Below are 12,023 nucleotides of genomic sequence, written 5' to 3' on the forward strand. Positions count from 1 at the left end.
AAAACGTTTGCCGACTAGTGCTCTGGCTCCCACCACCCACCTGTCTCCAATATATACAATTACACCAGGTGCTCTAATCACGCAGTGTCCAAAACATGCCTTCAAAATAAAAGCATAGAAACTACTTTAACTTATGACACTAACTAAGAATACATATAAATAAATGATAATAATAATAAACACTATAAACAGCAAGAAAATAAATGTTACACTATTAAATAATATAAAGAGAGATATATATAGCTCCAACAGTGTGTGTTGCTAAAGACCCATGGGGAGTGGCACACACACACAAGTCATTTTAATCAGAAGTTACATATTAAGTTTTATTGGGGGGTAAAAGAGCAAACACAACAGAAGAGACACACCAACCAAAAGACCATGCAGAAACATACAAATAGTTTCTCCTTGTTTTGCAAGGCTTTCTTGCATATGTGGTTAAAGTGACTTCCTCATTTTACTTTCCATCTTTACTAAATGGGTGTTTCACAGCAACATTTGTGCAATCTCAGCTACCACTCAGATACAGTTCCTTCCTCTACTTCAACCCATGTCCTTGAGTTCTTCCATCCCACATCATGCACCGAGGGTTATAAGTGTTCCCGAAGTAGGAATTGAAGGTGACAAGGGACTCTAGAGCGCATGGAGACATCAGTGAACCAGAACATGGATAAGGTGTCCTACACCCAGAGTAACCCACTGTTTGACTTGTCCCTCAGCACCACTGACCTCTACAGTTTCCAGCGCGAGGGTGAGTATTAAAAGACGCTAGAAACCTTTCAAAGCAAATAGATTGAGCTACTATTCCAAAAACATGGTAACACGATTCACAAGATTTCGATTTTTAGAGGATAAAGTTAACACTGCTAAGCAGCATGTGAGAATATAATGCTCAATTCAGAAAGGTATAAATAATAGGTATTAAATTGCATTGCAATACCAATATATATAAATCACTTTTGAGCCATAGCTCTTCAGCGGAAGTATAATTAAGTGACAAAATGTTGTTGAAACAAAATCTCTCAACACCATCCATCCATCCATCTTCTCCCGCTTATCCGTGGTCGGGTCGTGGAGGTAGAAGTTCCAGCAGGGAGCCCCAAACGTTCCTTTCCCTGGCCACATCAACCAACTCTGACTGGGGGATCCCAGGCCAACGAAAATATATAATCCCTCCACCTGGTCCTAGGTCTACCCCTTGGTCTCTTCCCAGCTGAACGTGCCTGGAACACCTCCCTAGGGAGGTGCCCAGGTGGCATCCTTACTAGGTGCCCGAAACAACCTCAACTGGCTCCTTTCGACGGAGGAGCGGTTAAACTCTGAGTCCCTCCTGGATGACTGAACTTCTCACCTTATCCCTAAGGGAGACACCAGCCACCCTGCGAAGAAAACCCATCTCGGCCGCTTGATCTCGTTCTTTCGGTCATGAATCTCTCAACACAATAAATGATTAAATTGGTCCGGAGCATTTTCTGGAACACTCTTGGGGCTATATATTTAAATGTATGTAATATTATGATATTAACCTGGACCAAACGAACCATTTAGAATACTAAACTCCACGCAGTCCATTTGTGTCAGTTATATTGCTGAGATTAAATCATTCAAAAACAATCAATCAATCAATGTTTATTTATATAGCCCAATATCACAAATGTTACATTTGTCTCAGTGGTCTTCACAGTGTGTACAGAATATCAGTATGACAATACGACACCCTCTGTCCTTTGACCCTCACATCGTACAAGGAAAAACTTCCAGAGAAAACCCCACAGTTTAAAGGGGAAAATGGGAGAAACCTCAGGGAGAGCAACAGAGGAGGGATCCCTCTCCCAGGACGGACAGACGTGCAATAGATGCCGTGTGTAAATCGAAAAGATAATACATTTACTACATAGGTAGTCCAAATGTTTGGAAATGCATGTGTCTATAATAAGAAGATGAATCCAGTTTCCAAATATTACAGTTTAGTGTTGTTCACATTGCAATGGAATGAAAATAACTTTTTATTTTCTTCAGGTACCTTAAACTCCAGAGTATTGTTGTTTTGTAGATAATTTACATGTTTAAACCATCAAACTTCAACAAAGCACATTTTTAACTGTGTTATAAAGATGTAACTACAGTGTTTGTGTGTCTGTGTGTGTGTGTGTGTGTGTGTGTGGTGTGTGTGTGTGTGTGTGTGTGTGTGTGTGTGTGTGTGTGTGTGTGTGTGTTTGTGTGTGGGTGTGTGTGTGTGTGTGTGTGTGTGTGTGTGTGTGTGTGTGTGTGTGAGTGTGTGTGTGTGTGTGTGTGTGTGTGTGTGTGTGTGTGTGTGTGTGTGTGTGTGTGTGTGTGTGTGTGTGTGTCCAAACACAGGAAATAGAGCTATTGATTACCCCTGTGTGTATAGTGTTTTCGAGGTCAACATATCGGCTCTAGCTTGTTGATGTGTTGTTAAACTCTGTTCCGCTGACAGAGGGGTTCTGATGTGATGTCAGGGTGAAGATTTCAGGTGAGGATGTCAAGGTGAGGATGTCAGCGTTCTGATGTCACAGGGTGAGGATGTCCTCCGTCTCCAGCTCGCTGCAAAGTCCGAAATTATTATCAAGCAAATCGTGATCTCTGTCAGAGATCTCCGTGTGTCTGTGCCGCACCAACGGGACTTTGCAGTGCATGAGGAGCAGCTGATACATCTAGCATGTGGTCCAGTGATCCGCAAGGATGAGAAAGAATAGTTTTGCCCAATCGCCATGACCTGTCACCCAACAGCAGGAGTTAAACTTATGCCTGTATGTTACAGCTGAGTCACACAAACAAAAGAAGAGAAGGTGGAAAGAGTACAGAACTGTTCTGAGTAACAACTATTAGTCGAACCGCATAATCCTGCTTTATCTGACCATTTCTTAGTAACTTTTGAAGTACTGTTACTAGACTACAAACTATTAGTCAAAAGCTCCTGCAGCAGAAACCTATCTGTTAGTGCTATAGCCAAATTTAAGGAAGAGATTCCACCAATACTTAACTCGATAGCATGTCTGCATGTAAGGGAGGAAACTTATACAAAATGTACACCACCCGAAATTGATCATGTTGTTGATAGTGCTACAGATGCGCTCCAAAAAAATTAGACTCTGTTGCTCCTTTGAAAAAGAAGAAAATAAAACAACATAGACTAGCTCCATGGCATAATGCCGAAACCCGCAAAATAAAGCAAAAGTCGAGACAGCTTGAAAGGATATGGCGTTCCACTAAACTTAAAGAATCTCGTTTAATTTGGCATATTACTCTCAATGAATATAAGAAAACACTGCGTAAAGCGAGAGCAGCCTACTACTCTTCATTAATAAATGAGAATAAGAACAATGCAAGATTTCTTTTCAGCACTGTAGCCAGGCTGACAGAGAGCCATAGCTCGATTGAGCCTTCTATTCCCATAGCACTCAGTAGTAATGATTTGATGTGCTTTTTGAATGATAAAATTGTTACACTTAGAAACAAAATTAATGACCTCTTGCCTTTAACCAGTATAGTGTTATCAACAGCTCCCGGAAACGTAAGTTCTAATATTAAACTAGATAGTAAACTAGAATGCTTTTCAGCCTTAAACCCTTGAACAATTCAATTCAATGATTCTCTCTTCTATATCATCAACGTGCATGTTAGACCCAATTCAAACTAAGCTGTTGAAGGACGTTTTTCCATTAATTAGCACTTCTTTATTAAATATTATGAATATGTCTTTATAATCAGGCTATGTTCCACAATCATTCAAAGTAGCAGTGATAAAACCGCTTCTTAAAAAGCACAACCTCAATCCAGAGGTTTTAGCCAACTATAGACCTATTTCTAATCTTCCGTTCCTCTCAAAGATTATTGAGAAAGCAGTCGCAAAACAGCAGTGTGATTACTTAAAAAACAATGATTTATTTGAAAATTTACAGTCTGGCTTTAGAACACATCCTAGCACAGAGAAAGCTCTGGTTAAAGTCACAAATGACATTCTAATAGCCTCAGACAAGGGACTTGTCTCTATTTTTGTTTTGCTCGATCTCAGTGCTGCATTTGATACTATCGACCATGATATCCTATTGCAAAGACTAGAGCACTTAGTTGGCATAAAGGGAACTGCTTTAGGCTGGTTTAGGTCCTATCTATCCGAACGCTCTCAGTTTGTATGTGTCAACGATTAATCTTCCATGCAAACCAAAGTAAGCCATGGAGTGCAACAGGGCTCAGTGCTCGGACCTATTTTGTTCACATTATATATGCTTCCGTTAGGCAATATTATAAGGAATCATTCTGTAAACTTTCATTGTTATGCGGATGATACTCAACTATATTTATCAATCAAGCCTGATGAAATTAATCATCTAAATGAAATTCAAGACTGCTTCAAGGACTTAAAAACGTGAATGACCTTACATTTTTTGATGTTAAACACGACCAAAACTGAAGTTATTGTGCTCGGCCCGAAGAATATACGAAACAAACTATCTAAAGATATACTAACTATGGATGGCATTAATTCGGCCTCCAGTGAGACTGTAAGGAATCTTGGTGTTATATTTGATCAGGATATATCCTTTAACGCCCACATAAAATCAATTTCAAGGACCGCCTACTTCCATCCACGTAACATTGCAAAGATCAGGCATATCTTGCCTCAAAACGATGCAGAGAAACTAGTCCATGCATTTGTTACTTCAAGGCTGGATTATTGTAACTCCTTATTATCAGGGTGTACCAAGAAGTCAGTCAAGTCGCTTCAGCTGATTCAAAATGCTGCAGCTCGGGTACTAACCAGAGTTAGGAAAAGGGACCACATTACTCCTGTTCTGGCTGCCTTACACTGGCTCCCTATAGAACACAGGATACAATTTAACTAGGGCATTGCATTCCAAGAATGCAGGGTTGTTGGTTGTTCCTAGAGTCTCTAAAAGTACAATGGGAGCCAGAGCCTTTTCTTATCAAGCTCCACATTTGTGGAATCAGCTTCCAGTTTGTGTTCGGGCGGCAGACACCCTATCCGTTTTTAAGAGTGCGCTTAAGACCTTCCTTTTTGATAAAGCTTATAGTTAGGGCTGATTAGATTCAGCCCCTAGTTTTGCTGCTATAGGCTTAGTTTGTCGGGGGACATCTTACTTTTTCCTTCTCTCTGTCTATACCTGTGTACTCTCATGTTCCGATTAACCCAGCTTCCCCAAATGTATTTCTTTTTTGTGTCTATATACGCCGGGATTCGGAGTCGTGGCTGTGGTCCTGGATCATAAGTCCTGGATGGATATCCTCGTGGATTCATCTTCCTATTATACACACATGCATTTCCAAACATTTGGACTACCTATGTCGCAAATGTATTATCTTTTCAATTTCCGCACGGCATCTATTGCATGTCTCTCCGTCCTGGGAGGGGGATCCCTCCTCTGTTACTCTCCCTGAGGTTTCTCCCATGTTCCCCTTGAAACTGTGGGTTTTCTCCGGAAGTTTTTCCTTGTACGATGTGAGGGTCTAAGGACAGAGGGTGTCGTATTGTCATACTGATATTCTGTACAAACTGTGAAGTCCACTGAGACAAATGTAACATTTGTGATATTGGGCTATATAAATAAACATTGATTGATTGATTGATTGATTGATTGATTGATTGATTGATTGATTGATTGATTGATTGATCGATTGATTGATAAATAGTTTGCTCTACTGTCAGTCTCTTGACTTCACTTGACTTCACAAAAAGAAACCCATCTCGATCGCCCTTGGTTTTTATTGTGATTGACAGCTGACGGTCTACCCTGGTTGACTATGCTTCTAACTTCGAGAAAAAGCATTCGTATCAGTTGAACCAAACCATATCTAAGTTTGCTGCAGATTGTTCACAGTTTCCTGTTTGTGTTTCAGATGTGAAGCAAGCAAGGCCCAGGAGACAGTGGTGTTTCAATGTGGTCATTGTTTACCTCATTTTACAGACCGCTCTTAATGCCTTTCTCATTTATAAAGGTACAAACCCATAGTATTATTTGTTTTCAAATATACAAATATTAAAACGTTTTAAATGTGGAATATTCAAGAGAATCAAGAATATTTGTATTTACATTACATGTTACTTGTTAGACGCTTTTATCCAAAGCGACTTACATACTCAATACTGTGGACAATCCCCACAGGAGCAATTAGGGGGGAAGTGTCTTGCCCAGGGACACAACGAAATGCTGACTGCAGTGTATAATCAAACCCATATTATTTTATACTGTAAATGTGAGGTTAGTTAAGTTTCTGATCAGTTTCCTTATCCTCTCTGTCCCAGTTTTCACTGTGGAATCTTCAGTGTCAGAGCCCCGGCTGGAAAGGCTGATGTCGAGACTCCCTCTGGTTGGAGAAACCTTCCAGACTCGACTCTACAACAACAGTCGAGACACGGAGACCCTGAGGGGCCTTCTGTTGGTCCTGAAGAGCCAGGTCCTCCGCTCTTTATTTGGAATTAGTTATCATCACTTATATCTTCATGTTGTTCATTTCATTTGTATAGGTTCAGTTTAGATGTTCAGTATTAACTGATTATCTAGTTGTTTCTTGACAAAAGATCTTGTTAATTAGTCTAGAAAAAAATCCTACAACATTTAGAAAAATATAGCAATTTTCGAAGAGTGAGAGTAGATATCACTCATCATATCACTCTCATGTCTGTTTTTGTACTACAAAGTTGGAGTCAGGATGCAGTTGGATCAGCTTGAACCTAATCATTAATAAACTGTGTTTATGAGAAGGTTATGGGCTGGATTTATTTTCCGGCAGTAAAAGCTGGTGCAGTGAGGTCTTCAGGTTTGGCTCCATCATGGCTCTACAGCCGGACTTCAGAGAACAGGCTCACTGACTCACAGATGGTTACACCGTTATTTCTCAAGAAGCTGTTTAAGCAATGAATTCAACATAAAACGACACAATGCAGACGTGTGTCTGAGTTAACGTATAGGATTTGCCACGTTTTGTTAATCAGTTAAGATTGAGGGACTTTTGAGAAGACATGGAGATCTCTTATGGAGATTCTAAAGGGGAGACATTGTCTGAACCCTCTTTGCCTTGAATATTTGCTTCATGCAATTATTTGTATTAATATCATAATCTCTTTTGCACTTATTATATCAAACCTTGATGAGAAAGTTGTTAAGTTGTTATATGGATTTGTTTGGTATTTGTGGAGTTATGTTGAATACTCAGTGAACACTTTGAAGCAGTGGTTGGCAGAGGGGGGGCTGTTGATTGACAGTGTTCTCCTTCTTGGAGAGGACAGGTGAGCAGGCTGTGTGGAGAGCAGGGTCCGCTGGAGAGACTGCAGGCTGGGCTGATCCTGCTCAACAGCAGCACACACACCCTGGAGCGCCACGTGAACAGCATCAGCCTCCAACCAGGTAGGACACACATATGTGTGTGTGTGTGTGTGTGTGTGTGTGTGTGTGTGTGTGTGTGTGTGTGTGTGTGTGTGTGTGTGTGTGTGTGTGTGTGTGTGTGTTTATATTTAAATACTATTCCAGGGAATTTCATTTACATCTCAAAAAGCATTCGTAGCTGTTGCTTTCTTATAGATATATTAAGATTAACACTGCTGAACTGCAAATTGTAAAACTGTAATAACCTGAACATAACCTTTAGGTCAGAATTTATGAAGCTTTGCATCATTTGTGTGTCCCCAGGACCTCCTGGTTCTCCAGGTAGAGAGGGGCTTCAAGGACCTCAAGGTGTGCCAGGAGAGAGAGGCCTCAAAGGTGAGTCAGCATTAAGACCAATAAAGTAAAAGTTAGCACAAGAAACAGGTTTGTGCAGGGCTGGCCAACTTGTGGCCCCACGCAAAGTTATGTGATGAGGCCCTCTGTGTCACGAGCCTCGACGGGGTGGAGGGGGGTTCTAGTAGAGCCCGAGCCTCGCAGCGGCAAAACTGTGGCGCACTGAAGCTGAAGTGCGCCACAGTTTTACTTTATCCCCAAACTACCCCAGACTGCCATGCACTTAGCCATTTATGTTAGTGATCCTACAAGTCTAAAATATTTTGCTGACTGAAATTCCGATGGTGCTTCCAAAGGGCGAAATTTCAATTAAAAAAACAAAACAAAATCCAACCAAAGGGGAATGCAGCATTATAAAATGTGAATTTCCAGAATTCAAATTGTACGATCTACTCCCTAGGAAGAGTTCGTAAAAGTTTGCTAAAAACCCAGGAAAAATACACATCATTTAAAATGGCCAACTTCCTAATGAAAGACATTTTTAGCTTTTAAAAATGTTCACAATTGCATGAGTAATTTGCAATAGGGGAATATGAATATGTTACATTTCAGGAAACTTAATGTGCGAGTGGTGTGGCCTTTCCAAACTAAATTCTACCTAGGTGGTGTTAGAGAGCTGGCCACGCCCGAACGCATTCATTGTAGAACCTTGCAGTTTTTCGCTAGATCTCCTCTCACTTTAGTAATAGGGCAACTTTGGCCCCTAATCAGCAGATTGCTACAGTATTACATTCATTGAGCAACTTCCGGATGTAAACCTCTCATTTCCCACCTCGAGATCAGTGCACTCAGTTTTTTAATTCTAACTTTGTTCAGCTGGACTCATAGCAGTGGGAAGTAGAGGTGCTGGAGGTGCTGCAGCACCCTCTGTTGGTGAATGGTTACTATTATGTGCATGTTACTGTTGAAATATCTCCCCACTTTTGGCCACTATATTATATTCATATAATTGTAGTGTAAAGGCCTAAAAGCTGAAAACTGCTTTTCAGGTGACAGTGGTGTTGCTGGCCCTCTAGGACCTAAGGGTGAAATGGGACTCAAGGGCCAACCTGGAGAGCCTGGAGTTGATGGTCAAATTGGTGAGTTTCATAATAATTATTTGTAAATGTATTAATTTGTTGTAATCTTCTAGATTCGATTTTTTGAGAAGATGCTTACATTTAGAAAAGACAACAGAAAAGGGGTGTCCCAAACAAACTGCTGAAAGTTGAAAAAGTACAAATCCTCCATATAGACACATTTGGAAAGACTTTACCTCTACCTCAGCTGTGCTTTATTTTTTTCAAATGTAGTCAACATCGTCTTGTTTTTAAGTTTTAATTTTCTCAAATAATTGGTATTTAAATCTTACCTTAGTAAAAGAAAAAAACCTACATTTATTTTAGTATACAGATGTAGCACCTCATTTCAGACTCCAGCTTACAGCTTTCTGCCTACGACCTGCCTAAGACCAGTATTGAGGAATGTTAAGCCCTCCCACTATTTTCCAAGAGGGCGTTGCCAGATTTTCAATTTCAGGTTTTAACCAGGAGATGGCGCTTCATTCACAAATACAGAAAGACAAGTTTCATGGACTTTCAGTTGTGTTTTGAAGAGCATTTTAACACATCAATATTTTAGATCGACTAAAGTATATCTAATTTTGTAATTCAATAATATATAGTCTTTATATATTAAATAATCATAATAATAATGTAAATGTTTACATTACACTTCTTTATTTGTTATGCTCATACTTTTACCTTTACAATCGTTTGCTTTAATATGCACTATATTTGTTGTATATTTTTGTGTTTGCTTCCTCCTGCTCCCTTTCGGAGACATACTGTATGATTTATTATTATTATTAATATGAAGATATTATTAAGATAAGATAAGATGTTATTTTATTGATTGAACATTTTAGTTTAGAATGTGCTGTCCCACGGTAATTCAGAAGGCTCACAGGTCACATTCTGACCATTATTTAAAACAATAGGTGCTTTCACACCGTCTACAGTTTGATTTTGTATAGAGAGAGCATTGTGGCTGAATGGCCAGCGATTAGGTGTGGCGCATTTATCATAGGTGATCGGAGATAACTGCCTGCTGTCAGATTTCATTTAAAAAAAAGATCTGATTTTAAGACTATTTCTGCACTCATAAAGAATGATAAGAATAAGAATAATGCGTATTGAACTGGTTTCATTAATTAGTGAGTTTATTTAACACTAATCGGGTCAATTTGTGTGATGTGTGTTGTGTGTGTGCAATGTAACTTTTTTTCAATAAAATATTAAAGTCTCCCAGACCGTGACTTTTCCTAAAAGTGTGTTATGTAGCACCCTATGTTGTTAAAAATTGCATTCTTATAGCGGGATTTGATGGTTTTTGGTAGGCCTTACAAAAACCTCTGGCGGTTCTAGTGTCAGAAGAAGCCCTTTTTTATCAGTAACGAATTTAGCAGTTTCACATAAAAGTCAACTAACTGAGGGTCACTTGCAATGACAGTGTTGTGTCTAATTGTAAGCTTGTCACTCAGAGTAACCTACAGTTAATTTAGCTGCTGTAGAAGAAAGATCAGGGGGGGAGGGGGGGAGAGAGCTGTGGTTGATGGGCCATTATGGCGCATTTCCACTGCAGCGGGTAGCCCTGTTTAAGTGTCCTTAATCGTCCTCAAGCGGCCAGGCCAGTTTTTGGTGGCCATTCCATATAGCGTAGCACTGGCTAGCGGGTACTTTTTCCCTCTTTTTCCGGCCCCATAAAATCGTCGTTCTATCAGGCCAGGGCCAGGGCTGAACTAGTGACGTCAACACTCTCGAGTGCTGATTGGTCAGAGAGAATCGTCACAAGATCGCGCGTGAGATCATGCCTAGCGTTGCATATATATCTAGAAGCAAGCTTGCAGCATTTTTATACACAGCATTTTTGTAAACGGAGGAGCTACAAAAATGGCAACGTCAACGAAAAGCACACCGTGGTCGACCGAGGAGGTGACAACGTTCCTACATCTCATTGGGGATGATAAAATCCAGTGGGAGCTCGACGGAACAACTCAAAATGTGAAAGTATTCCAGGATGTCTCTGCACAGATGCCCCGCTTACACTGCGTTGCTACCCCAGGTCCTAAACTGTAATGGTAATGCGCCACGGCCTCGGACGGCAAGCGAGGCAGCCCGAGGCCTGAGCGAGTACGCTTAGGGACGCTTAAACGGGGCAACCCCGCTGCAGTGGAAATGTGCCATTAGTTGTGTAAATACACAGCTGAGAGCTGCCGTTTCATTCAGACTGTTTAAAAAACGGTAACAATGGACTATTTTTCTTAGCGGATGCATGTCAATTTAAATCAATACATACAACTATTTTTTAAATCAATAAAAAAAATTCTAAATCCATAAAAGCATTTCAATTAATATTGGGAGTCATGTCGTTACTTTGTTGAGAATGTGGCCATGTAATAAGCGGGATCATTTGCAGCGACTTGTTAAATAACACCCGTCATGCAGATCCAGATCCCTCCCCTGCGCGTTGGGATCCTGATCTGCCGATGAGGCTCCATTAAAATATAAATATTTTTAGTGAATTACTGAGTTTAGGCATGTTAATAACGTTGTAATGAAGTTGAATACAGTATATTCATATTTGTCAGTGATTTCATGTCAATTGTGTGTGTGTGTGTGTTTGTGTGTGTGTGTGTGTGTGTGTGTGTGTGTGTGTGTGTGTGTGTGCGTGCGTGCGTGCGTGCGTGCGTGCGTGCGTGCGTGCGTGCGTGCGTGCGTGCGTGTGTCTGCGTGTGTGTGTGTATGTGTGTGTGTGTGTGGGTGTGGTGTGTGTGTGTGTGCTGTGTGTGTGTGTGTGTGTGTGTGTGTGTGTGTGTGTGTGTGTGTGGTGTGTGTGGTGTGTGTGTGTGTGTGTGTGTGTGTGTGTGTGTGTGTAGAGGTGTGTGTGGTTAAACACTTTCATGAAGTGAAGGAGGTTTTCTTCTATAAAACAGCTGTGGGCAGCAGTGAGTGTCACGGACATGAATTCCTAGATCAAGCAGACTGGTGCACACACTCTCTGTCCTGCCAACACTGGCAGGACAGTAGGCGACACGCCCGTTCTAAGCCGTGTCTCTCACTCCTCACATCCCAAGCTGCATCCCCAAAAAGTTATTATGTTGTGACATTGTTTCATATGTTATGTTTCAGTCGTGCTCTGTCTATGTTAAAGAGCCTCAGTCACCTTAATTCATGTAATAAAAACATCTCAGGTCAGTAACACTCAAAGCTAAATGTGTAATAC

The 12,023-nt window shown here is 40.7% G+C and overlaps 1 protein-coding gene across 1 annotated transcript; it reads left to right on the forward strand.

The window, feature by feature from the left end:
- The first annotated feature begins 518 nt into the window (after nucleotides 1-518).
- Nucleotides 519-8,880, forward strand: LOC307027655 (uncharacterized protein). Its single transcript, XM_079662522.1, has 6 exons — nucleotides 519-751; nucleotides 5,881-5,979; nucleotides 6,287-6,438; nucleotides 7,271-7,388; nucleotides 7,671-7,742; nucleotides 8,750-8,880. The coding sequence occupies exons 1-6, from the start codon at nucleotides 643-645 to the stop codon at nucleotides 8,863-8,865; spliced, it is 666 nt and encodes a 221-aa protein (XP_079518648.1). The 5' UTR covers nucleotides 519-642; the 3' UTR covers nucleotides 8,866-8,880.
- The last annotated feature ends 3,143 nt before the right edge of the window (nucleotides 8,881-12,023 follow it).

Source organism: Notothenia rossii, assembly GCF_949606895.1.
Source record: "Notothenia rossii genome assembly, chromosome: 2".
Lineage (NCBI taxonomy): Eukaryota > Metazoa > Chordata > Actinopteri > Perciformes > Nototheniidae > Notothenia > Notothenia rossii.

Excerpts from the sequence above, each read along its gene's own strand:
- LOC307027655 (XM_079662522.1), top strand. The coding sequence starts at position 643 with ATGGAGACATCAGTGAACCAGAACATGGATAAGGTGTCCTACACCCAG. Across the intron at positions 752-5,880 it reads CTACAGTTTCCAGCGCGAGG|ATGTGAAGCAAGCAAGGCCC; the intron begins GTGAGTATTAAA and ends TTTGTGTTTCAG. Across the intron at positions 6,439-7,270 it reads TGTTGGTCCTGAAGAGCCAG|GTGAGCAGGCTGTGTGGAGA; the intron begins GTCCTCCGCTCT and ends TGGAGAGGACAG.